This window comes from Rhineura floridana, chromosome 21 (genome assembly GCF_030035675.1).
Source record: "Rhineura floridana isolate rRhiFlo1 chromosome 21, rRhiFlo1.hap2, whole genome shotgun sequence".
NCBI lineage: Eukaryota > Metazoa > Chordata > Lepidosauria > Squamata > Rhineuridae > Rhineura > Rhineura floridana.
The window spans coordinates 14,176,532-14,203,206 of NC_084500.1; the positions used below are offsets into that span (position 1 = coordinate 14,176,532).

The following is a 26,675-nucleotide window of genomic DNA, read 5'->3' on the forward strand; positions in this document are numbered from 1 at the left end:
AAGACAACGCTGACCCTAAGGAGGAGGAAGCTGGCAGGCAGTCGCACCCCCTGGAATGGTTGTAAGAAAGTAGGCAGGCAAGAGGGGGACTTACTGAATTTGGTGGGCCACTGGCCCCTTAGCCCTAACAGGCTAATGTGTTTAACTTTTATATTTTTGTCGTTCCTTGTTTGTGTTTATTATGTTTGGTTGATTTTACTATGATATTTTGTATTTTAATCTTTTTGTACACCGCCCAGAGAGCTATTCGCTATGGGCGGTTTAAAAATGAAACAAATAAATAAATAAATAACAGGCCAGCCTCCGCTGGCTCCCAGTGGTCTCTAGGCATTAAAAAAAAAACCTTCTAGTAAGGATAGTAAGAGTAAATTCCTCCCAGGTTTAAAATGAATAGTCCTAAAAGTCTGGAAAACGGCCCTTGGTTAAGAGTAGCTCAAATGCTTTTTGCACAATGCAAACATTTTGCATCACCCCTTTTATTTCATATGTAAATAACGGCAAACACAAGATTCAGCGCTCCACCTCTCTTTTGACCCCCCGTGTGATTTTATTATTTGATAAAACGTCCATTGAGAGCATCCTAGCTTCACAATCTCACACTGTCCCATTTCATCTTTAGAAGAAACATCTCCCTCAAACTGCACATTTTTTTAAGAAACAAACTACTTTCCTAAAGAGCATTGTAAAAAAACTAATAGTAAGGATAGTAAAAGTAAATTCCTCCCAGGGTTAAAATGAAGAGTCCTAAAAGTTTGGAAAATGTCCCTTGGTTAAGAGTCGCTCAAATGCTTTTTGCAAAATGCAAACATTTTGCATTGCCCATTTTATTTCATATGTAAATAATGGCAAACACAAGATTCAGCACTCCACCTCTCTATCGACCCCCATGTGATTTTATTATTTGATAAAACGTCCATTGAGAGCATCCTAGCTTCACAATCTCACAATGTCCCACTTCATCTTTAAAATAAACATCTCCCTCAAACGGCACATTAAAAAAAAAAATCTACTGTCCTAAATAGCTTTCTATAGGAGATGTTTTGGTTTGGAAGGCAATGTTTTTGCAAACAAAAGATCCAGAAACAGGTGCATATTACCTAGCGATGGGGTAGGGGGGCATGGAAATCTTTTGCTAAGGTTTTTGCACTATTACAGACAGACAGAGCTCCATCTATAGAGATAAAAGTATCTTTTGTGCAAATGCTTGTTTAGCTCAATTGTTTGAGGGGGGAAATGTAAGGAGGGGTTTCCAAACGCTTTGAATGATAAAACAGCGTTATTTTCATGCATAAAAAAGAGAGTTTTTCATACACACTCCCCATAACTTTGTGGAGGGAGATAAATAAAGAAATTATGCATGCCAAGATAATTTCACGGAGATGCAAAGTTCTTGTCAGGAGCTATTCAGAAATCAACACATACAAGGTTTTCCTCTGCGCTCTGTCGAGGATCTAGGGCAGAGGCAAATTGTATACATAGGCAGACAGGTGCACTTATATAAATCCACCGCGGTTATCGCCTAGGGTCAAAAACAGAAAGATAACCAGTTCTTCACACAAGCTATATTTGCAGAACAATTGCAGACCCTGTTCTCTCACTCTAAAAGATATCAAGCCCACTGCAACACTGTCTTCCTCTTTAATATGCAAACAGACACATTTCTAATCCACATTTACAACAGGGCCCTTTCCCACCAATATGACACTTGTGGGCACAATGGTGCCCTTGAGGTCTTCCCCTGGCACCCATGAAACCTCTGAGCCTCCCACTCACTGCTCCCTTGCCCATGAAAGCTTCTGCTTCCTTGAAAAATGCATAGGGTAGTGTTCAACGCTAGTGCTTCTCAGAGTAGACCCAACTTAGGCTCATTAATTTCAACAGGTCGATGAAGAGTAATACTTAGTCGAATACATCCCCTAGAGCTGAAGGAGGAAGTCGGAAGAGTGATGCTCTTCTCTGTTTCCTCTTTCAGCTCTACATGCTTTTCCAGGCTCAGATTAATTCTACTTTTACCCAGATCCCTTGGAAAGGTAAATTGTGCACACAGTCCTTCTCTTTGGGGGGAGGCGCTGATCTGGCGGAAGAGGGAAAGAAGTAACCAGAAGGGGTGGCACCCACATCACTCACTGAAAAATCCAAATGGGCCAGTCATGGCTGTTGCCCATTGGGACTGGTAGGGCGGAAGGCAGGGAGCCCGACAGTAGGTGGCGCCAGAGCCAATGTCAGGCAGAGCCAACTCCTTCTAGTTTGGTCCCCATCCTCCTCCCTGCTGAGTTCTACAAGGGAAAAACTGGGACTAAGAAGGAGAATACTAATTGCCCACCCCCTGGACTGGTTGTAAATAAGGAGGCAGGCAAGTGAGGGCTGGCAGACTGGGGTGGTGGGGCAGTGTCCCATGTGCCCTAACAGATGAGGCTTCACTGCCATGGGCCTAAAAAGGTTAATGACCCCTGCTACATGCGAACTTTAAATGACAAGTACAAACCCTCTTCCTGATGGTGGGTATATTCTTAATTCAGATTTCTCATCTCTTCCTCCCCCTAACTGCCCCCCAACGGTGCCATCAGGGCAATATTTTGGAGCAGTTCCCCCACCCTCTCAGCAGAAGAGCCTCCAAATTGCAACAGGATGGTGAAGTGCCGTAATGCACATTGCCCTGTAAAGATGGTGGAAATAAGACTGTTGGATCCACAATCTAAAATTACGGAGGTGCATCACGGCTGCCCTCCTCAAGCCTCCGATCCCAGATCAAAGCGATGAAGATCTCTTGCGCAGGGCAGTTAAGACAGATATCAAGCCAAGCTCTTCTGACCTTTTGTAAAGAAAAGGGGGGAGGGATGGAAAGCCAGCAAAAATCACTCTGCCCTTTAACCTTGGAAAAAATTAAGCTTAAGTGTTTTTGCTTCTGTACACATGACTTGCTAAAATAAATTGGGTCCTTAATTAGGAACACCCTCCGTTCTCCTGCGCTCCAGGCTACGCCGGATCACTGGGCACCTCCCCCTATCTAATGAGTAGTTATTGAACATGCTAACGACAATCAGCCCTAATTGAATACCCAGCTGTTCAGAGGGGAGACAAAGTTCCCCAAAAATGCAAAAAAAAAAAAAAAAAAAGGCCGGGGAAGCTGAAAAATCATTATAATATTCAATTTCAGGAAATGCTCTTGACCAGCTGCTGCTTCTCCAAGAAATGAGCCCAGGAGATTGTTTACTACCAAAAAAATACAGCAGGCATTTAGGATCAATCACAACAGGAATGTAGGGGCTATATATATTTATTTCCAAATCCCCCTGATAGAAATCCTGAATGCAAAATGCTCAGGGACCTAAGTCCACAACTAGCCGCAACATAACACAGGGTGGTGTCAGACGCCCGTGGTGTGGTTTGCGACGGCCGTAACTGTCAACCCATCACTCCAGACAACCATTTTGAAGCAGAAAAGGCTTCTCGTGGAAGGCCAAAGGAAGTGGTCCGTGGAGAAGGTCCCCATTTGACTCCCTGTCATCTCCAGGCTGCGATCCTTGCCTGAAAGCCTGGAGAGTCGAGTGTAGACCACTGTTCTTCAACCTTGGGTCCCCAGACGTTGTTGGACTACAACTCCCAACATCCTTGGCCACTGGCGAAGCTGGCTGGGGTTGATGGGAGTTGTAGTCCAACAACATTGGGGAACCCAAAGTTGAAGAACGGTGGGGTAGACAATACTGATGGTCTGACTTGGAATAAGTCAGCTTCCTCTGCCCATGTTTATGTCAACACATAATGCAGTAATCTCAGTTGCCCTCGCCTGCCTGCCTTCTCATTTACAATGTGCCTAGGGGTGGGGGAGAAATTCGGTGCAGTTCACATTTCAAATTAAAGCTATCAAATTTGCACTTTCCAAAACAATATGAGAACGAAACACCGCACATCCTTTGAAATTTGCACTTATCCAAATTTTGCAACGCAGTTCTCTAACCAAGCAGCATTTTAAAAAATGGATAACTTAGGGGGGATGCATGCACAAAATGAACATATCAGTGAAAAGAACATACAAAAATGCACAAAATGAAGATCAATGGCTTGCAAAAATGTGTACATTAGTCAAAACTGCACACAAAAATTGTGTATTAGAAGAAGCCAAGTTGGTCATGTTCATTATTTTTCAATGGTTTTATGCTGAGTTGGGATAGCATTAGATACTAGCCATTATTGTTGTTGTTGTCATCAATATCAATATTATTGATATTGATAATAATCAATAGATAATAATTGATATTGATAATTATTATTAATAATTCATTTATGAATTGCTTCTTATAAAGCATCTTGAAGCAATTTCATTATGCAATCAATTCCTTATATAAGACAATTGCCTATATAAAAACAGTTAAAACAATTGCCTACTGTATACAAAAAATAAAAAACGATGACACATAAAAACAATGGCATATGTAAAACAATTCTGTCAGATTTTTTTAAAAAATCTCCACTTTAAAGGCGTGTTGAAAAAGGGAATATAGGGAAATGGCACAGACCAGGAATGGACTGAGTTGCCCCCCACCAACAGAAAGCCAGGAATCAAAACACAGACAATTTTAATTGGGGGTTAATATTGGTTCAGTCAACAAGCTGTGGGTGGCAAGCCAGCCTGCGGGCCATGTTCTCAGTGCAATTCACACACACACACACACACACAAAAACTCAAAATGAAAATTACCAACAGAGTTATCAATAGTAACTCCAGCAGCCTATTGATTTGCCAGTCCTGTCGGGGCAGTGAAGCTTAGAGTGAGAAGTTGCCTCCTTCTGGTGACTGGGCTGACTATCGACAGATTGAATTGGCTATCAGGGTCCTATTATGGGAGCGGCCTGCTGCTGGATGGGGAATTGAGTTCGGTGGCTTGGGGGGGAGGAAAGAGGGTGGGTGTTGCTGGGGGGGGTCGGTGTGCTGTTTCAAAGATTATTTACACGGCTTGGGACCATAATACGTGATGGAACGCCTCTCCTGATACGAGCCCACCCGTACACTATGCTCAACATCAAAGGCCCTCCTCCGGGTGCCTACTCCGAGGGGAGCTCGGAGGCTGGCAACAAGGGAGAGGGCCTTCTCAGTGGTGGCCCCCAAATTATGGAATGATCTACCTGACGAGGTGCGCCTGGCACCAACACTGTTATCTTTTCGGCTCCAGATCAAGACTTCCCTCATCTCCCAGGCATTTTAGCATGTGTTTTTAAATTGTTTTAAAATTTTAAATTGTGTTTTAAATTGTTTTTAAATTTGTATATTTGTTTTAATGTTTTTAGTTACTGTAAACCACCAAGAGAGCTTTAGCTATGGGGCGGTATATAAATACAATAAATAAATAAATTTCCAAACTGCCAAAGCAAAGGCTTCCACCCCCACCCTTCTTGACCCCAAACCTTACACAGGAAGTTAGGAAGCTGCCTTATACGGAGTCAGACCATTGGTCCATCTAGCTCAGTACTGTCAACACTGACTGGCAGCAGCTCTCCAGGATTTCAGACTGGGGTTTCTTCCCAGCCCCTACTCGGAGATGAAAGGGATTGAACCTGGGACCTTTGTGCAAAGCAGGTGCTCTACCGCTAAGCTGCAGCCTTTCCCACTTCTGTAAGCACAGCAAGACAAGAAAACGTTGCATTTTATATAAGGGTTTTCCAAGCATTTGAAATATATTTACAGCAATCCTGTAAGGTAGGGCCATCATACAACCCTCCACCCCCAAATGGGGCACTTAGGGAGCTGAAGCCAAAGGCCACAAAATAAGCTTACTGCATAAGGAAACCAGCTTACAACTCATAGGTTTGCCACTATGCTGCCCTAGCTCTTAGGATTATTTTGATGTGGAGCTGACAGCTCTTTGGAGCCAGCTATAGCCCTTTGGACAGTCCTTTGGAGCCAGCTACAGCCCTTTGGAGCCAGCTATAGCCCTTTGGAGCCAGCTACAGCCGTTTAGATGTACAGAGTAGTGTGTCCCTCCATTCCTGGAGCTGTACCCTCCTGCCACTGGGGCTCTCTTCTCCTGCTTCATTCCTTTCCCTATTCTCAACTGGCAATTCCTTCTATACCAGGGATGAGAAATCTGTTACCTTCCCCCTTCAGACATTGATGGGCTCCAACACCCATCATCTCTGATCATTGGCCATGCTGGCTGATGCAGCTGCTGGGAGTTGGAGTCCAACATCTGGAGGGCAACAAGTTGCAGAAGGTTGACGGAGGCATAATTTCCACTTCCACTCCTGCATCTCAGGGATAGGGAACCTGTGACCTTCCAGGCATTGATGAACTACATCTCCCATCATCCCTGACCATTGACCATGCTGGCTGTTGGGAGCTGAAGTCCAGGCGTAGTTGGAGGGCTGCAAGTAGAGATGAATGTGTCAATCAGTGCCATTTTCTCTCTGGGACCGTGAGACTAAGGAGGGTAAGGCTATCAATGGCTACTAGCCAAGATGTCTATGTTCTACCTCCACTGTTGGAGGCAGTATGTTTCTGAATGCTGGTTGCAGGGAATTCATTAATTTATTTATTAGATTTATTAGTCGCCCACCTGTCTGGTTGTCCAGCCACTCTGGGCGACGTACAGAATAAAAACATACAAATACATTAAAACATTAAAATCTCAAACAGTAGTAATAAAACCGAACCCACCCCAAACATAAGTGAGAAGAGCTCTCTTGCGCTCATCTCCTGCTTCTGGGCTTCTGATTGGCCACTGTGAAAACAGGATGCAGATGGGCCACTGGCCTGATCCAGAACTAGGGATGTAGTCCGCTGCATGGTTCCGATCCGCTTGCATTCTGATAGTCCGTCGCTTGATCCTGATCCACCTTTTCTTTTTGTTCCCGCTTGCTGATCCAATTTGCTGTGCGCATTTTTGAGTGATTTGATCTGCGGTTTATTTATTTTTGGGGGGTAGCCAAAATTTCATCATTATCAATATAGATACTTACGTAAATGATGACAGCATTTGACGTGGCTTTTTTGGCGATGGGAAAAACATTGTGTAATTTTTCGGTAGCTTATGTGAATCTTCACAGCGTTCCACATGGATTTTTGGCGGCGGGAAACCACTCATCATAACTGCAGTTACGAATGCAGCAGCTGTGATTACAAAAACAACTCAATGTAAAATGGGGGGGGAAGTTGAAAAGAATAAATTCTTGCCGATTTGCAGCTGCAGCCACAAAATCTATACAGCCGTGACCTGCAGGTAGAAATAGGTGCCGGTCCAAAAGGATAGTGAACTATTGAATTCAGCTGGAATCCAGTACCAGGTCCAATTTAGCGGACATTCTCCACCATCCCTATCCAGCACCAAGATTCTTATGCTGTTACCCACAAAATCTTATGTCTCATCTCTCTCTCTCTGTCACACACATGCACAGAGGTACTATAAGGAACTTAAACAATCCCATCACTGTTTATGGGAATGATTTCCTATTTCCAACACACACACACACATCTTTGGGCTACAAGCCTCATTAAACTACAGCATAACCAAAAGGAAACAAAACCACGCATGCACACAGGGCATTATCTCTTCTGGAGATGTTACAAAGCAGCCCCAAAGCATTCTGGGTTTCTTCTGATCACATACCACTTTCATCTGAGTCCGATCCCATTCCATCCCATCCCTTGCATTTTGTAACGTAGATTCCTACACACAGAGAGAGAGACAACGTTAAGTTCAGTTGCGTCGGAAACGACACCATTTATTTTTATTTTTAAAAGCGCACTCCAGAGGAATTAAACAAAGCAAAATACTGCTGGGAAGATAAACTGGAACCTCATTAAAATAATTCTGCCTCGAGAAGTGTAACTCGGAAAGGGTGTTCCTCACACACACACACACCCCAAAATAATGTATCAGTTAGGAAATGCATCAAAGTCCTCTCTCTTCCTCATTCAGGGCCTTCCATTTAAAAGTAACATTAGAGAGGGAGGCAAGCAGCCATTTAGAACCAGTGTTTATATAGAAATGGATATTAGCCGGGGATGCTAATGGAGAGACAACGCTCCACAATGCCGACACTCAAATAAGCACCTCTTATTCAAGAGAGTCACTAATGAGCCTAGGTGAAGCTGTGAACATATTGACAGAAACAAGCGTCTAATTTATTCTGGTGGGTAATGCAAACTCTAGCGCATCCCATTTGACTCCCAGTTAAATTTTCACCATCATCACACTGTAAAAGTTGCCCATAATAAAGAGCTGGGAAATCTTTTTTTCAGCCCCGAGGGCTGCATTCCCTTCGGGAGGGGGGGACACATGCCAGTGGTGGGTGGGGCCAGAGGCAAAAGTGGGAGGGGCAACGAATAGCCATTTTAGTTTTGTATGGTCGGCTAGTTTCTAAACACACTTGCACCCTCCCATCCTCCATCCAGCAAGTAAGAGGAATATTGACAGAGCTCAAAGGCATATTCTAGCCAGGCAAAAACTCTCAAGGAGCGGGCAAAGCAGGGCTGGTGAGCACCATCGCCTGGGGAGAGGGTGGTGTGGCGTGGGGAGAGTCCATACAGAGACTTGGCCCTTGGGCCTGAGGTTCCTCACCCCTGCTGTAATCCATTGGTCAAGAAGCAGAGACGGGCAGTCTTGTGTGCAAACTGTGCTTTACAGGGTCCGTATGGCGTAACGGTTCAAGCACCCGCCTAGGACCTGGGAGTCCAGGGCTCAAATCCCCACTCAGCCATGAAGCTCCCCGGGGTGACCTTGGGCCAGTCACTGTCTCTCAGCCTAATCTACCTCACAGGGTTGTTGTGAGGAGAAAATAGGAAGGGGGGAAATGACGCATGCCACTTTTGAGCTCCTTGGAGGGAAGGCAGGATATATATAGACAGCACAACAGTCACTGCAGTCAGATTCAACAGTCCGGGTTTGGGCTACACAAGGAGGCAACACAACTCAGGGAGGGTTAGCCCTGTGAGGTAGAGTGCAGCTGAGTTAGATAATGGCTGGCCCAAGATGGGTCAGCGGGGATCATTTGAACCCTGATCTCTCCAGTCCTACTCTGATACTCTAACCCAGGGATCTCTCCTCCTCTGCAGCAGAGACAACCTTCCAAATTAGAGGACTCGGTTCAAACTTCCACTCAGCCCCAAAGCTCACTCGCTATGAGACTTTGCATAGGCCGGCAACTCTCTCTTCCAGCCCCATCCTACCTCGGAGGGTTGTCATGAAGGTAACATAAGGTGTGGAGAGGAAAGAAGCATGCACACCACCCCAAGCTCCTTGGAGGAATGGGGAGATATAAGGCTTGTTCATGCATTACACTGAACACAGGTGCATGCTATATCTCTATGCAAGTACATGTATTTGGGGGTAACAGTGTACACTGGTTGATTTGGAAAGGGGTAACTCAGGGCCGTCAGTTTCAGTGGGTCTGCTTCAAGCAGAACTTTGACAGATACAACCCTCATTATGTAGTGAGCAATGAACAATTTGAAATATTAATGTTAATAATAATAATCAGCAGTCATCAATAATCATAATCAGCCCCAATATCTGTTTGCTAGGTCAGCCAATCTAACATCTCTATCCAACACCACCAGAAAAACGAATTTAAAAACAGTGCCAGTTCATTAACACATCACTCCTATGGGCTGGCTGGTTTTTAAAAAAGAGAAAGAGCAACTTTTTCAAGCTCACCGTATGTCGATCTCAACCCAGTTTTAATCCCCCCCCATTTCCGATTCACACTTGGCACCTCAATTCCTTCGCAATTAGATCCCGTTTAGCGGCGGTGACCCTCAGCTTCAAGCCTGTCATCGCTGCAGCTGGTTTGAAGTTTAACAGCACTTTTAAATGATGAAAACAAGCAAAAAAAGCCAAACCAACCCCCAAACCAACCCGACAAATGTTCTGCAAATTAACAGGAGGGCACAGGGCCGCCCTCCGTAGGGAAAGCGTTCTGATGTCTTCCGCTTCTTACAAGGCCACACTTCTGCTATATTTGCCAAAGTAAAGCGAGAGGCGCGTTGGAAAAGGGGGGGTGCGCGCGCAGCTGAAATAAGTGCCGACAGGTTTTTTTTTAACATGTTGTAGCATATTTGTAAACATCGTTAATCATGGATTAGCAGATGGTAATGTTAATTGCACCTGTGAAAGTAACAAGACCTCAAGGTTGATTACATTTACAAACGCCGATTATCGCTCTGGCGCGGCTGGAGGATTCTGCAAGGCACCCAAAGGTATCGTTTATTCAGGTAGAACCGCCTAAGGAGGAGGAAGAAGGGGGGGAAAGATATTATAATAATAATGAGCTGCAGCAGCACCTTTTTTGAAAATAAATAAATAAATACGTTGCAGGCCTTTTACGAAGCTGTCAGAAGGAAGAGGCTGGCAGCTGACCCCGCCCGTCATCACATCATACAAGGGCAGTGGATGTAACATACTCATGAAACATGCGAACACGCTATAAAAATGAAAAAAACTGGCGGTACAATGTTCTCGTCATTTTTTTCGCAGCCATCGCTCTGCCCACTTTTGGCCCCGCCCACGGCTGGCAGGTGCTCCCCCAAAGGGCAGTCCCCATCAGAGCTACCCTTCGGGGGAGCACATGATAGCAGTGGGCAGGGCCAAAAGTGGGCAATGTATGCAAATTTTACCTTTTGTGCAATAGGCGAGTTTCTCTACACACTCACACACACCCTCTTTATCTTCCGTCGGCGCAAGTAAGAAGCATGATCAGAGTTCAAGGGCGCATTCCCAGCCAGGCACAAGCACTCAAGGAGGATATGAAGCATGGCTGGTGAGGGGTGTGGCCTTGGGGAGAGGCACTCCAGCTCAGTTTTAAAGTTTGGAAGCTACTTCACAAGCCTGGACTGCGGAGAGGGAAGCTAATCAATAATTCTGACCGTGAAAACATCACAAGGAGAAACTCAGACGATTCTGCAGCTGCTGCTGAAAGCCTTGATATGAGATACCTTAGATATGTCTGCACCCCAACGACACAAACAACATCAAGAGAGTCTAGCGCAACTTTAACAGAGACAACATTTTAATGTTTATTTCATTTTGGCCTTCAGAGACGCTTTGATTACGGAACAAGCATTTCAGAGGAACAATTACCAAAAAAAAATGAACAAAACCTCTCCACCCCAAAATAAAAATAAAAAAATTAGATCAGCTTTCTGGAAAAGACATCCCTGAAACAAATCCCGGACTACAAGGAAAAGAGGATGAGAAAAGCCACTTTAAAATTACTGACAATCGTTCCTCCTCCTTTGGATAGCAAAAGATCGTCTGTGTCCAAAACGCAAGTCATCAGAAAGCATGTTGTAGATCGTGGCAATATGCTCAAAAGTAAAGGTAAAGGTGTCCCCGCACTTGTAGTGCGAGTCATTTCCAACTCTTAGGGTGACATCTTGCGAAGTTTACTAGGCAGACCATATATATGGGGTGGGATTGCCAGTTCCTTCCCCGGCCTTTCTTTACCCCCCAGCAAATGCCGGGTACTCATTTTACCGACCACGGATGGATGGAAGGCTGAGTGGACCTCGACCCCTTTTACCAGAGATTCGACTTCCTCCTTCCGTTGGAATCGAACTCCGGCCGTGAGCAGAGCTTTTGGCTGCGTTACCACCGCTTACCACTCTGCGCCATGGAGGATCTTGCTCAAAGATGACAATTAATATTCTCCTTTATGGTATGGAGCTGCAAGGATGGTTTTCTTTAAAAAAAAAGAATAGGTGCTCTCTTTTTTTAAAGTTATATTACAAGGACAATTATACTCAGACTTAAGCAAAAAAAAGGGGGTTATAAAAATGACGTTTTGACATTTAAAAATACCCAGGAAATTAACCAGGCTAGAGGCAATGATCTAATGAATGGATCGCATGTATAGAACAGGAATATAGGAACACAGGAAGATGCTTTATACTGTGCAGCTGCGCATATTCTGGCATTGACTGATATTCTCCAGAGTTTCAAGCAAAGCCAAGGATGTAGTCGACTGGGGTCGGGTGTGTGTGTCTTAGACCTCTTACTTTTTTTGGGAGCCAGCAGGGTCCCCATGTTTCCAGCATCTTATGAGCCAACCAGCAGGAAAGGAGAGTTTGTTGGCCACTGAAAAGAGTTCCAATGAATGTCAACTGCAAGGAAGCCTTTATTAGTCCCTACTTCAAAACACCAAGAGAAGTTGCGGAGAGGGAGAATTCTGCAACTTCAGAAGAAGACATTGAATCCTGATGATAGCGTCCCAGCTACATCATCAAGCAGTTTGGTGGCAGCAGGTGATAAACATGACAGCAAGACAGGACAGTCAAACGGTGGCAGTGACAGAGAAGCAGAAGCATTCAAGCCTGGTGAGATTATTCTATAATTTTAGAAGGTTGTAGAATCTTAGAAGGGGGCGTAGCTGTGTGACCCTGCACTTCTGAATTTGCCACTACACTGCTGGACAAGGCATAATCCCCAGCCTTACTTGGAAACACAGGAAATTGAACCTGGGGCCTTCAGTGTATAGCATGTACCGTACCACTTCGTTGCAACCCTTGCCCTAAAAATAAAGATTCCAGTCCTCGTGGTTCTAAATAAAGGACTAATTTACAGAGGAGCTTTAGAAGGTGGCCTTATACAGAGGTCAGAGTATTGGTCCATCTAGCTCAGCATTGTCTACGGAGCACATTCCAGAAGCACAAATAATTTCACAGAGGTGAGGAGGATCATTCTCCCAGTTCTCTTTACCACAGATCCCAAGAGCTTTTTCTTTGGAGAAAACCAACTGAAAATGGAAAACGGAACGAGCATCCACGGAGAGAGGCACAGAAGGACTGGCGTGTGTAAGAACTCCAACAGAAAAGGAGGTGGAAGGCAACCTTTCCCTGTTGCCACTGGGGTTTAATTTTATATTGTAAGCACCTTGGGGCAGCAACTTTCTCCTTTGCTGGGAACGCCTGTAGAGAAATGAGGAAAAGAGCGCAGCTGGTGCAGAACTCAGCGGCCAGATTGCTGAGCGGGGCGGGCAAGAGGGTCCAAGCTTACAACACTATCCCACTCGACGGCACCGGTGACCAATTGGTTTCTGGGTTTCAAGTCAAAAGTGCTGGTTTTTAAAGCCTCATGCAGCTCAGGACCCCCAAATAAATAAATAAACCTGAAGGACCACCCCTCCCCACATGAACCAACCCGGACCCAGCATTCCTTATCGGAGGCCCTTCTCCATGTGCCCCCTCCAAGGGAAGTGAAGGGGCTGACAATGTGAGAACAGGCCTTCTCTGTGGTAACTCCCCAGTTTGTGGAAAGCTCTCCCTAGAGAGGCATGCCTGGCACCATCGCTGTCTGCTTTGAGGCACCAGGCAAAAGCATTCTTATTTACCCAGGCTTATGGCTTACAGGTGGGAAGATATTTAAGATAGGCTAGTGGCCTTTGTTAGGCTCATCCTTTAAGGGGGTGGGTAAGACTTGTTCCTTTTAAATATATTGTCAGATGAGTATTTTAGTTTTTTATCTGCTGTAATTTTTATCTGATCGTAAGGTCTTTGCTATTTTTATCTTCACTAAGTACAGAGGCACTTGAAGGCAAAACTGCAACTAATATTAATTATAATTCAATTATAATTATAATGAATAATAATGCCCTGATACAGCGGTGCCTGGTAAAATACCCTGGTACAGTGGTGGCTGGTACCCATTGTGACTAGCGGGGCAGAAGACAGGGAGCCCAACTGCAGGTGGAGCCTGAGCCAATCACAGGCAGAGTCAACCAATTTCTAGTTTTGCCCATATTGTCCTTCCTGCTGAGTTTCCCAAGGGCAGCAACGCTAAGACTGAGGATGAAGACAGTCACTGCCACCCAATGTACTGGCTGCAAGTAAGAAAGCAAGCAGGTGGGCAGCTGGCTGAGAGCAGGCTAAGGCTGGTGGGGCAGCACGCCTCTTGCCCCAATGGACTAGCCACCACTGTCCTGATAATGGGGGGGGGGGAATATCACTACACAGACTGATCTGTCGAGGCAAAGCAGACTAAGAATCTAACGTCCTGGCCCTCTGAGCCAGCAAACCAATCGGTGCTGAGCACATGCCGAAGCAGTCCTCAGACCACCCCTTTGCCACACAGCCAGCGGTCGTAGAGAGAATCTACATGTCCCACATTTCACCATGTCCTTTTTGGGGGTATCACGGCAGCAGGGAACTTCCGGCCCACGAGGCCGTTTCAGCCAAGCCACGGCCACCGGACGTACAGCAAGCGTCGGCGCTTGCAAAGTGACATGTATGAGACCGTGCGAGGACCAACACTCAGCTGATTGGCAGCGCTTGCAGAGCTCTGTGCCTTTGCCCGCACGGTCCGATGTCAAATGCGCAGGTAGAGGAAAACGGGTCACCGACAGGCAGGCAAACCCAACCGCACCTGTCTTAGGAGCAAAGGAAGCTGCCTTACTGAGGCAGACCATTGGCCCATCTAGCTTACTGTCTACACTGACTGGCAGCGGCTCGCCAAGGTTTCAGGCAGGAGACACCGGGGGTTGAATCTGTGACCTTCTGCATGCAAGGCAGATGCTCTACCACTCAGCTGCGGCCCTTCCCCTTTCAAACTTGTCCCGTGGGGGGTAGGATAGATAAAAATCAAGCCGGATCCAGCCGCACAGCCCTGAGGTACAGCAACGCTAAGGGAAAAGTGAAACCGTTGCAAGCATCACTACCACCTTTCCCGTAAGTTATTAGATGAGCCACATCCCTCGAGATCTTTTAAAAAAGGACCCATCTCTTTTCTGAGGCTGTTAGTGGCCATGAGTTCTGTTGCTACAGAAATTTCAGGTTATATCCAGCTGAGGCACACTCAGAGGAGACACACTCAAAACGGTGGACTATCTTGTCACAACTAACTTGGGTCCAGCAATTTCAATAGGTCTGACTCCAAGAACGACTGGGGTCACATTGACATCAGTCATTTAAAGCAGGACCATGCCACTTTAAACCGTCACAGCTTCCCCCAAAGAATCCTGGGAACTGTAATTTGTTAAGGGTGCCAAGAAGAGACCCCCCCATTCATCTCCCAATCCACCCCTCTTCCCAGGGAACTGTAGGTCTCCTGACAACTCTCAGCATTTTTAAGAAACTACAGCTCCAAGGATCCATTGGCGCAAGCCATGACAGTTAAAAGTGGTATAAGAGACCCAGGCCCTGCAGGAGAAAGAAAGCATCGCCCCAAGGAAAGGAGAGGCTGCTGCTGCTGTGCTGCTGCTGCTGCGGGACCACCACCTCCACCACCCTTCCCAGAGGGACTTCTGCCTGGCAGGACCAGGCCCCAGGTACCCAGCCAGCCAGGACTGATTCTTACCACCTGTCCCTCTTTGGAGGGATACATAAGCCGGCTGGCTGAGGTGGCCTGGGAGACCCAGGCCCTGCAGGAGAAAGAAAGCATCGCCCCAAGGGAAGGAGAGGCTGCTGCTCTTGCTGCTGTGCTGCTCCTTTCTTTTTCTTTTTCTTTACTTTTTGTTGGTGTGTTGATGCAATTTGAGATGAATGGGTGCCTGATTATATGAATGTATGTTTGTTTATATGCTGTATATATGGCTGTATATATAGCTGTTTTTATACGTTTAATTGTTGTATATTTTAGTTGTATTATGTGCTTCAGAGAGAGTTTTATCCATCAGGCAGGGAGACTTGAGGGGGCCCCAATTGCCGTAGTGACGGGCAAAGGAAGGTATGGCGCTGTGAGAAGGACGTGCCAGGTAAGGGGAACGCGGTCCAGACATGTTGTGGCTGTGCCTTGTTCCGGTCCTTCCCACACCCGCAAGGTCGTTGGTAGTCCTATCAGCCAACTCTCAGATCTCCAGTTGCTGTTATTAAATGCCAGATCGGTATATAATAAAACCTCCCTCGTCCACGATTTGATTGTGGATGAGGCAGCCGATCTGGCATGTATAACCGAGACCTGGGTGGGTGAGCAGGGAGGAGTTGGTCTCTCTCAGCTCTGCCCACCGGGGTACCTGGTTCAGCATCATGGTAGATCTGAGGGTCGGGGAGGTGGGGTTGCTGTCGTCTATAAGAGTTCCATCTCACTCACCAAGCACCATGTTCATTCAGTTACTGGCCTGGAGTGTTTGCACCTTGTGTTGGGCCAGAGGGACAGGCTGGGAATCCTTTTGGTGTACCGCCCACCTTGCTGCCCAATGGCTTCCCTAACTGAGCTGGCGGAAGTGGTCTCGGATATATTGTTGAGGTCCCCCAGACTAATAGTACTGGGGGATTTCAACATTCATGCCGAGACCACTTTGTCTGGCGCGGCTCAGGACTTCATGGCTTCCATGACAGCCATGGGGCTGTCTCAATATGTTAGTGGTCCAACACATGTATCGGGGCACACTCTAGACCTTGTTTTTGCTACTGAGCATGGGGAAAGTGATCTGGATGTGGGGAGTTTTACAACACTCCCTTTGTCATGGACAGACCACTGCTTGCTGAAGTTTAGACTTTCAGTAACCTCTTCCCTCTGCAAGGGTGGGGGACTTATTAAAATGGTCCGCCCCCGGAGACTAATGGATCCTGAAGGTTTTCAAAGGGCTCTGGGGGATTTTCCGGCTGATAGGACTGGCGCTCCTGCTGAAGCCCTGGTCGCTCTGTGGAATACGGAGATGACCCGGGCTGTAAACACGATCGCTCCTGCACGCCCTCTCCTGTGTAGAGCTCATACAGCTCCATGGTATACTCCGGAGCTGAGAGCGATGAAGCAAGATAGGAGGAGGCTTGAGCGGAAATGGAGACGAACTCCCGACGGATACAATTATGCGCTGGTTAGTGCTTCGACTAAGCTCTATGTAGGAGCAGTGAAGGCAGCTAAAAAACATCATTTTGCTGCCACTATTAAATCATCTCTTTGCCGCCCAGCGGAGCTCTTTCGAGTTGTCCGGGGGCTTCTCCATTCAAACCCTCCGGACACGGTGGAATCATCGGAGGCCCGCTGTAATCAGTTTGCCGATCACTTCCAGAATAAGATCTCATGTATCCGCCGGGACCTAGACTCTCAAGTTATAGCAGTAGATCCTAGTGAGGTGTCCGGAGCACAGTCTTGTCCTGTTTTGTTGGATGAGCTTCAGTTGGTTCAACTCGAGGACGTGGACAAGGTGCTTGGACAGGTACGTGCAACCACTTCGGTACTGGATCCTTGCCCCTCCTGGCTGATAAAAACTAGCAGGAATGGAACAGGTAGCTGGGCCAAGGAAGTGATAAATGCCTCTTTACGAGAGGGAGTGGTCCCGGGCTGTCTGAAAGAGGCAGTGGTGAGACCACTCCTGAAAAAGCCTTCCTTGGACCCAGACAATTTTAACAGCTACAGGCCAGTGGCGAATGTTCCATTCCTGGGCAAGGTCTTGGAACGGGTGGTTGCTGGCCAGCTCCAGGCGCTATTGGATGAAACTGATTATCTAGATCCATTTCAATCGGGTTTTAGGCCCGGTTTTGGCACTGAGACAGCCTTGGTCGCCCTGTACGATGACCTATGTCGGGAAAGAGACAGAGGGAGTGTAACTCTGTTGATTCTCCTTGATCTCTCAGCGGCTTTTGATACCATCGACCATGGTATCCTTCTGGAGAGGCTCGCGGAGTTGGGAGTTGGAGGTACTGCTTGGCAGTGGTTCCGCTCCTACTTGGCGGGTCGTCTCCAGAAGGTAGTGCTTGGGGAACATTGCTCGACACCGCGGGCTCTCCAATATGGGGTCCCGCAGGGGTCAGTTTTGTCCCCCCTGCTTTTTAATATCTACATGAAGCCGTTGGGAGAGGTCATCAGGAGTTTTGGAGTGCGTTGTCATCAGTATGCTGATGACACGCAGCTCTACTTCTCCTTTTCATCTTCTTCAGGTGAGGCTGTCGATTTGCTGAACCGTTGCCTGGCCTCGACAATGGACTGGATGAGAGTTAACAAACTGAAGCTCAATCCAGACAAGACTGAGATGCTGTTGGTGGACGGGTTCTCTGATCGGATGGTGGATATATACCCTGTCCTGGACGGGGTTACACTCCCCCTAAAGGACCGGGTTCGTAGTCTGGGAGTCTTTTTAGACTCTTCCCTCTCACTTGAGGCTCAAGTAGCCTCGGTGGTTAGGAATGCGTTTTACCAACTTCGGTTGGTAGCCCAGCTACGTCCCTATTTGAGTAAAGAGGACCTTACATCAGTGGTACATGCTCTGGTAACCTCACGTTTGGATTACTGTAATGCGCTTTACGTAGGGCTACCTTTGAAGACAGTTCGGAAGCTACAACTAGTGCAAAATGCGGCGGCCAGATTGCTGACAAGGACCAAGCGGTCCGAGCATATAACACCTGTTCTGGCCAGCTTGCACTGGTTGCCAATATGTTTCCGGGCTAGATTCAAAGTGTTGGTATTAACCTATAAAGCCTTATACGGTGCGGGACCACGATACCTTGCGGAACGCCTCTTCCGATATGAACCGGCCCGTGCACTACGTTCTGCTACGAAGGCCCTCCTCCGGGTTCCAACTCACAGGGAGGCCCGGAGGGTGATGACAAGATCTAGGGCCTTCTCAGTGGTGGCCCCCGAACTATGGAACAGTCTCCCTGAGGAAGTACGCCTGGCGCCGACTCTGCTTTCCTTCCGGCGCCAGGTCAAAACCTTCCTATTCTCTGAAGCATTTTAAGTTACATTGATCTAATTTTAAAAATGTTTATTGTATTGTTGATTGTATTTTAATATTATTTTGTTATTCATTGTATTTTTATACTATTTTATGTTCACCGCCCAGAGAGCTATCGCTAGTCGGGCGGTATATAAATTTAATAAATAAATAAAATAAAAATAAATTTAAATGTAAGGTGCAGATGGGCGTTAGCCAGATACAATCTGGTGTTGTGGACTGGTCTCATACATTGAGGTATTTTGTTATTTTTTCTGGGCTGGCTTTTAATAAAAGTATTAAGTAGATGTTTTTCTTAAAAAAAAAGTCTTACAGTACATTTGATTGGATGTATTTTTATGCTTATATTTTATGCCACTTTGTGAAGAGTTTATCTTAAAAGGAAATCAGAAATCCTCTAAATAGTCGTAAGTAATCATAAGATGAAATCGTTGGCCTCGAACATGCATTCCATTTTTTTTATAAAAAATTGGGCTTTTCATGTGATGGGGTACAAAAGAATGAATCACACACACACACAATATATATATGGATGGATGGAAAATCAGCTCTACATACCAAGGCTAAAGAAATGAGTTTTAGTCTCATTTCCTTCTAGAAACAAGAACGGATATTCTAATATCTTGCTACAAACTATTCAGTCTCTCTCACCCACAGTGAAGTAAACCAAAATGCATATCATTGCTGCCCCCTAGTGGCCAGAATACAGTCCTTCCTTCTTGAAAACCTAAAAAGCAGGGGGAAATCTACCAATTCCTGTCTCCTTTATAACGTTCTATTAAAAGGGGGGGGGAACCAAATCAGACTTCTGTAGCACAGGAAAAGAAAAGAGATAAAGGTTTCACTTGCAGTCTTATCAATAATGCAGCCTGCTACATGCAGGGGGGTGGGCTGCATCGGTAGCCAACAAATGACCCCAAAATGGGGTGCACCGAGGGCAGGAATGGGTTCAGCCAGCCCAGAAACCTGAGCCGGTTTCACTGCCATTGTGCAACAGCATCGGGCTCACTTGTCCAGCATCAGCCACAGCTAGGGATGGGTGAGAATTTCAATTCCATTCGCATTTCAAGCAGAATTTATCAAATTTGCAATTTTTGAAACACTATGGGAACCGAAACACAGCCATCCTTCAAAATTCGCATTTATTAGAATTATGAGAGGCAGTTCGCCAACTAAACAACTTTTACAAAAGCACGTATATTAGGAGATAGCGTGCATAAAAACGAGTGACAATAATATGCAAAAAGGCATGAAATGATGAGAAATGGCTTGCAAAAGTGTGTACCTTTGAATTTGGAGAAATTTGCACTAAAATGGTGAATTTTCATGAGGATTTTTTAAAAAAAATTCACAGATCGCTGTAGAAATGTATTGGAAAAATGAGGAACAGAGAGAACTGAAACTGAAGCTCTTTCCATCCCCAGCCACAGCTGCTGTAAGCATCAGGACTATGGATGCAGCGGTGACCGTGCTGGTAAGCAACGCTCTTCTGGCGATGGAGGGGGAGTTAAGCTTGCACCCCAGTTCTTTCTTTCTTGCCCAGAATGTTTCTTGACGGAAGTGCCCCCCACCTTCAATCACAGATTGTCGGGGTAACTTCCTTAAAGGCTGTCCCCATTCTTTTTCCCACCTTGTAAAAACGAAAGCTTTTCACTGCGCTTTTTCTTTCTGGCTGCATATGGAGTGCAAGAGAATGCCTGTAAAAAGAAATTTAAGGAAAGGGGTGGAGAAAGTATTTGTTAATAGTTGCCCTCCTTTGCTCGCTCTAAAGCAACCGGGGCTGGGGGGAGACATATCAAGGAGAGGATGGTTGAAAGGTGGACTCTTTTCTTACCAGCCGCGACGGACACATTTAATGACTCAATGCCAGGCTGTAGCTCTCTCCCGGGGGAAATGGTCAACATCCTTTGGCACAAGCTTCTCGTCTCCGGAGAAAGGCCGTACCCCTCATTTCCTGCATGCAGACAAAAAAAAAAGGAATTTTAATCATGAATTTGATGTTGCTTTTTAATGTACATGCTAATGAAGGGGTTGCCATTCTGGTGCCCGTGGGAGCAACGGTGCCCTTGAGATCTTTCCCTAGTGCCCATGAAACTTCTGGACACACACACGCTGCCCCTCAGTCATGAAGAAGATGGTGAGGTGATTTCCCTCTCTTGGAAAGTGCACTGAGCTGAAGGAGGACGTTGGAAGAGGGAGGCTCCCTGCCTGAAACCCTGGAGAGCAGCTGCCAATCAGTGCAGACAGTACTGAGCTAGATGGACCAACGGTCTGACTCCGTAGAAGGCAGCTTCCTGTGTTCCTAAGGGAAGGGCCCTAGCATCTGCTTTGCATGCAGAAGGTCCCAGGTTCAACCTCCGACATCTACCGGTAGGGCTGAGAAAAGCCACTGGCAGACCTTGCGGTCAAATTCAGATCAAAGATGTCAGCCGACAGGCAGAAGAACAGAGCAAAGAACAGCTGTTGCAATGAGACTACCCAACTGGCCCTTGGGCAGGTGGGAGGCTGGCCCCTGCCTCTCCCTTCTTACATCAACCCCCAACCTAGGAACATAGAGTGACTCAAAACAGCACAGCTCCCCGCCACCTTCCCATTACTCTCGTTATACATTTTTAAGCATGTCTTCACACTCTTAAGGGCTAGAAACTTGGCTTTTACTTTAAATGAAAATCCCAAACAACAGCACTTGAATGTTTGGGTCCAGTCTAGCTAAGCGGCAGAGAATCTGCTTTGCATGCAGAAGGTCCCAGCTTCAATCCTCGGCACCTCCAGGTAGGGTTGGGAAAGACCCCCGTCTGAAGCCCTGGAGAGCCACTGCCAGTCAGTGTAGACAGTACTGAGCTACATGACTAATGGTGCGACTCAGAATACGTTAGGCAGCTTCCTGTGTTCGTTCTATGGGGCAGCCCTTCAGATATTTGGAGAAACTTTTATTTATTATTATTATTATTATTGTTATTATTATTATTATTATTATTGTTATTATTATTATTATATTCCATCCTTCCTCCCAGTAGGAGCCCAGGGTGGCTCCTTCAAGGCGGCTCCTCCAGGGAGGCTCATGTTTTCCTCCATTAGGGCAAAAGGGGCGCTGCCCCACCAACCCCAATCTGCTGTCAGCCAGCCCCCACCAGCCAACCTTCTTACTTACAACCAGTCTAGAGCATGGCCCTGTTTGTCAGCTTCCTTGCCTTTAGCCTCACTGTTGTGTAGAACTCAGCAAGGAGGACAGAACTAGAATGAGTTGGCTCCGCCCATCATTGGCTCTGGCTCCACCTATTGTTGGGCTCCCTGCTCTCTGCCCCGCCACTCCCAAATGGGCACCAACCCACCGCTGCTTTCCCCATTGTTCTTTTCTCCTTGCGCCTCCATCTCCGCCCTCTGAACTTGGTCCCAACTTGTCTAGTTAATAGGGGATGAGTTTATTTCAGCCGCTTTCAGTTTTCCAACTTTACATGGCTGTTTTTTAATTTAGAGTGTTAGAGGTTTTTTTTTTTTTTGAAAAAAGGATTTCTAAAGCTGCCCACTGGGGCTGAAAGGCAGAGGAGAAATACTTAGATAACATTAACTGAGGATTAGAGTGAATCTGAAGCTCAACCGTTTTTGTGATCGTTCACAGCAGACACTTTGGCAACTGGGAAATGACGGACAAGAATTCCTGGCGGCGACGCTTGTCCCAAGATAAAGGATACAGCACGAGTGGCGGGGATGTTGCTAGAAAACAATCCAACATTAGTCCTACTCAGAGTAGGCCCACTGAAATTAATGGCAGTGGGAGCCGGTGCCCATTGGGGCTGGTGGGGCGGAAGGCAGGGAGCCACACACAAGGGGCAGCCAGAGCCAATGATAAGCAGAGCCAGCTGATTCTAGTTTGGTCCCCCATATGTATCCCTGATGGGTTCTACAACACTGGGACAAAGGAGAAGGAATCTGACAGGCTGTGCTACCTCTTGGGCTGGATGTAATTAAGTAGACAGGCAGGTGGGGGCTGGCTGAAGGCAGACTGAGATTGGTGGGGCAGAGCCACACACGCCCTAGTGGACTAACCTCCACTGATGAATGGGCCCGGCCAATTTAGGGCAGTTAATTTAAATGGGTCTACTCTGAGCAGTTAATTGAACGCAGCCTCTGGGGCCTGGATCCGCACAACTCCAGTTTGCAAACGCTCAGCTGTGTATGCATAGATGCAAACGTCGACCATCACAGAAGGCAAGGAGGCCAATGTCCCCTCCAAATCTCCCCAGCTAAATTCTTCCATTCATTTGCCCACCTGCTTCAGATCACCCCAAATCACTCCTCTTCCAGTTCATTCACCTCCTAATTAATTTCCCAACAGATCCTGCTCTCCAGATCAGATCAGTTGCACTTACTTGCTACCTCTCCCAAACCCTCTGCGGACAATATCATCTAAAAATTAATTTATTTCACCCCAATCAAAAAAACTAATATCCTACACAAGATCACTCCCCACCCTCTCCAATTTAATTTCCCCCAAACCCATTACCCACCGGGCACTGGGGGGGGAGAAAGGTTTGGGGAGCCATGATCCATAGGCCTACTCCCTAGCAATGCCCCACAAGCACCCCCATCTCCATGACAGAGGTATATAAAATTACACAAGATGCACAGAAAGTGGATAAGGAGAAGCTTTTCTCCTTCTCTCATAATACTAGAACTCAGGGCCATCCAACAAAGCTGAACACTGGAAAATTCTGGACAGAACAAAAGAAAGCACAACCTAACACAGCACTTAGGTAAGTGATGGGATTTGCTCCCACAGGAGGCAGTGAAGGCCACCAACGTGGATAGCTTTAAAAGAGGTTCAGACAAATTAACGGAGGATAAGGCTATCAATGGCTACTAGCCATTATAACTATGCTCTGCCTCCACTGTTGGAGGCAGTATGCTGGGAATCGCAAGTGGGAAGTGTGCTGTTGCGCTCAGGTCCTGCTTGCGGGCTTCCCATTGGGGCATCTGTTTGGCCACTGCAAGAACAGGACACTGAACTAGATGGGCCATTGGCCTGATCCAGCAGGGACGCTCTTCTGTCCATATGGATTTCTTTCTCTGCACTCTTCTGCCAACCCCAGCTATGCTGACATGTTCCTATGGATGAGCCATCTTTCTACCCCAAATCTCCCAGACTCAGCACTGTCAAATTTCCTTTCCTGACAAGACTTAAGTGCTCAGCAGAGAGTCGGAGTCATTGCCAACGGAAAGATAGGCACACGCTTTGCCCACACACCCCTCCACCAATCAGCATCGACGCTCCCTCGACGGAAGAGATCGTTTCGACTTCCTCGCCGGGGGAAACCAACTCATCTTTCAAAGTAACGACACCGGGTGTCACCGCCTCACCCCGGCTCTTCCCGATGCCGTCAAGATGGATTTCTCTGTGGCCCATTATTTCCCTCCCCCGCCGCCTCCCCCATCTGCCAGTACCCCTATTGTCTTCGTAATGTAAAGGCAGCAGAGCCTACGGAGAAAGGCCGCGGCCTGTCAGGGCTCCGACTTCAATCAGCATTTCAATTAAAGATGAGTCTTCCAAGGGAAGAAAACGAGACCGTTGGGCGGAATTACATCCTCAGCACAGCAGAACAACTCCAATCATCTCTATCTTCCCAACCTCGGGCAAACAGGCCCTGGCACATCTCAGGAGTAAATCCTTCACAGTAGAAGTAAAAAAACACTAGCCGTTCTAAGCCGGTTTCTTTCCTGTAAGTCAGGGAATCAGTGGACCACTGGATGGTGCTGGAAAGGATACCCCATGTTCAGAAACAGTCTACCTCTGAAAAACAGAGAGTTGTCCCCCACCCATGCCTTTGCTTGCAAGCTTCCCAGAAACACCCAGGCTGGCATCTGGTGGGTCTAGACCAGGGGTTCCCAAACTGCGGTCCATGGACCACCAATGGTCCTTGAGCTTTGTTCAGGTGGTCCACGGCATGTCCACGTTCAATATTCATATTGATTTTTCAGTGCATTTTCATTGCTTCTTTTAACGTGTTTTGATTTAAATTCTATGGAGTGCAAATTGTAATACAAGAAAATGCAACACGAGAAATCAAAGAAGCAACAAAAAATGCAACAAAAAAGTCATACAGTGCCTGCCACAACACAATACAATTGCTTCAACAGGCAGAAATATCATTTAAGCGGTCCCCCAAGACCCTTAGCAATTTTTAAGCAGGTGGGGGAGGGGGAAAGGTTGGGGAACCCCCGGTCTAGAGGACTCTTTGGTTTGATCCAAAGGGTGGGGGGCTCGCGGCCCTCCAGAGATTGCTGGACTCCAATTTCCATCAGCCCCAGCCAGCGTGGTCAGGCTCCTCATGCCTGCAATAATATCCCTCTGCAACACACAACCAGATCGCATTCTGGGCCCCAGCCCTCGCAGCCTTCTCTGGTTTGCCTGGGGTGCCCACAACAGGACTCACGAGGCTTCCAGGCCCCTCAAAAAGCAGCTTGGTACAGTGGTCAAACATCGTGGATTATTGAGGGGGATATTTACTAAGACCTTTTGCGAGCATCATATGAGGCATTGGCAGGCACATTGGTGCCCACGGGCATCACGTTGGCAGCCCCGGGTCTATAATAGTTTCAGACCTGGAGTCATTCTTGGCCCTACCGGGGATTGAACCTGGGACCCAGCATGTGCAAAGCAGGTGCTCTGTTCATGAAGCCCCAATGGCCCTGCCCCAGAAATGTTCACTCCTCCACAAATTAAAAGTATTGCGATGTTACCTACCTAGTAACAATATGGTGGGTCTCGTCCAGCGGAAATCTAAGCAGCTCACAGTGGGGACGGCATCCTGGACCTTCTTGTAGCCGACTGTCCCAAGGACTTCCCATCCTTGATCCGATTTTGCCTTTCGGGACAAATTGAGGCGGGAGAGGAGAAAGAGGGGGAAAAGATAAATGTGCACTCCCGTGAACTGTTTCAAGTACATGAAAGGTTGTCACACAGAGGAAGGCCAGGATCTCTTGTCGATCATCCCAGAGTGCAGGACACTGAATAATGGGCTCAAGTTGCAGGAAGCCAGATTTCGACTGGACATCACGAACAACTTCCTAACTGTTAGAGCCATACGACAATGGAACCAATTACCTAGAGAGATAGAGGGCTCTCCGACATTGCAGGCATTCAAGAGGCAGCTGGACAGCCATCTGTCGGGAATGCTTTGATTTGGATTCCTGCATTGAGCAGGGGGTTGGACTTGATGGCCTTATAGGCCCCTTCCAACTCTACTATTCTATGATTCTTATCAATCCACGCAAAACCTTCACTCCTTTATCTAAAGGGAAAATACGTCTGTGCATGCTGATTTTTTCTCTCTCATGTTTGAAGCTCATTTCGCCGCTATCTTGTCCCCAAAGCAGCTCAGGAGTCAAGGACGACAAATTTAAAAACTCAACAAAACAAAACAAACAGCCTAAAAACAAGGTGACCGGCGTGAGGTTGTCCTGCTTGATCGCTGCGAGCAAGCAGCCAGGAATTTTAAATGAAAGGACGTTGAATGTCCCTGGATAGCTGGGAGTCTCTCTCTCCCTCCAGCCTTTGGAATGCAGGACCCATCAAAGGGAAAGGTGATACTTCTAGCGAATGGGAGGGGCCAAAGGAACAGCTTAGAACAGTGTTGCTGGACTGCAACTCCCATCATCCCCGACTGTCGGCCATGTTGGTAGGGCCTGATGGGAGCTGGAGTCCAAGACTACTCGGAGGGTCACAGGTTTTCCCCCAACCCCTGACAAAGAACTTGCTCTGATCTAGAAAGGCGAGTCTTCTTATACAAATGCTCCCAAGCTCATCCTTCGGAACAGAAGGTGGCGTGCCCAATTAACTACAAAAGTTTTGGGGAGGGGAAGGGGAAAAAGGAAAATAAAGAAACCAAGGAGACAAAACTGGCACGCTTCCTACCTCGTTTTCTGGAAAACCGGCAGGTTCCCAGCTGTTAACGACATTGGAATTTATGCCCGCAACGTGGCAAAGGTTAAATTGGCCAATGTGGACCCAATTAAAGAGACCACTACGATGGCCCGCGTGTTTGCAAACTGGCACTTTACAGGAGATGTTTCAATTAAGT

The 26,675-nt window shown here is 46.9% G+C and overlaps 1 protein-coding gene across 6 annotated transcripts in view; it reads right to left on the reverse strand.

Moving 5' to 3' along the window:
• MRM1 (mitochondrial rRNA methyltransferase 1) overlaps window positions 1-26,675 on the reverse strand; it is a 44,808-nt gene that overhangs the window by 12,653 nt on the left and 5,480 nt on the right. For 2 of the 6 annotated variants that reach the window (XM_061605158.1, XM_061605157.1), the window contains exons 4-6: window positions 25,340-25,460; window positions 20,432-20,551; window positions 20,228-20,294 (exon numbers count right to left, since the gene is read on the reverse strand). In XM_061605158.1, coding sequence (XP_061461142.1) covers window positions 20,248-20,294; window positions 20,432-20,551; window positions 25,340-25,460 — 288 coding nt within the window. In that variant the 3' untranslated portion in view covers window positions 20,228-20,247. Of the gene's footprint in view, window positions 1-6,633; window positions 7,106-7,601; window positions 7,662-10,198; window positions 10,218-18,965; window positions 20,295-20,431; window positions 20,552-25,339; window positions 25,461-26,675 lie in introns of those variants that run through there. The other 4 variants (XM_061605155.1, XM_061605159.1, XR_009759870.1 and 1 more) reach the window with 3 other exon arrangements.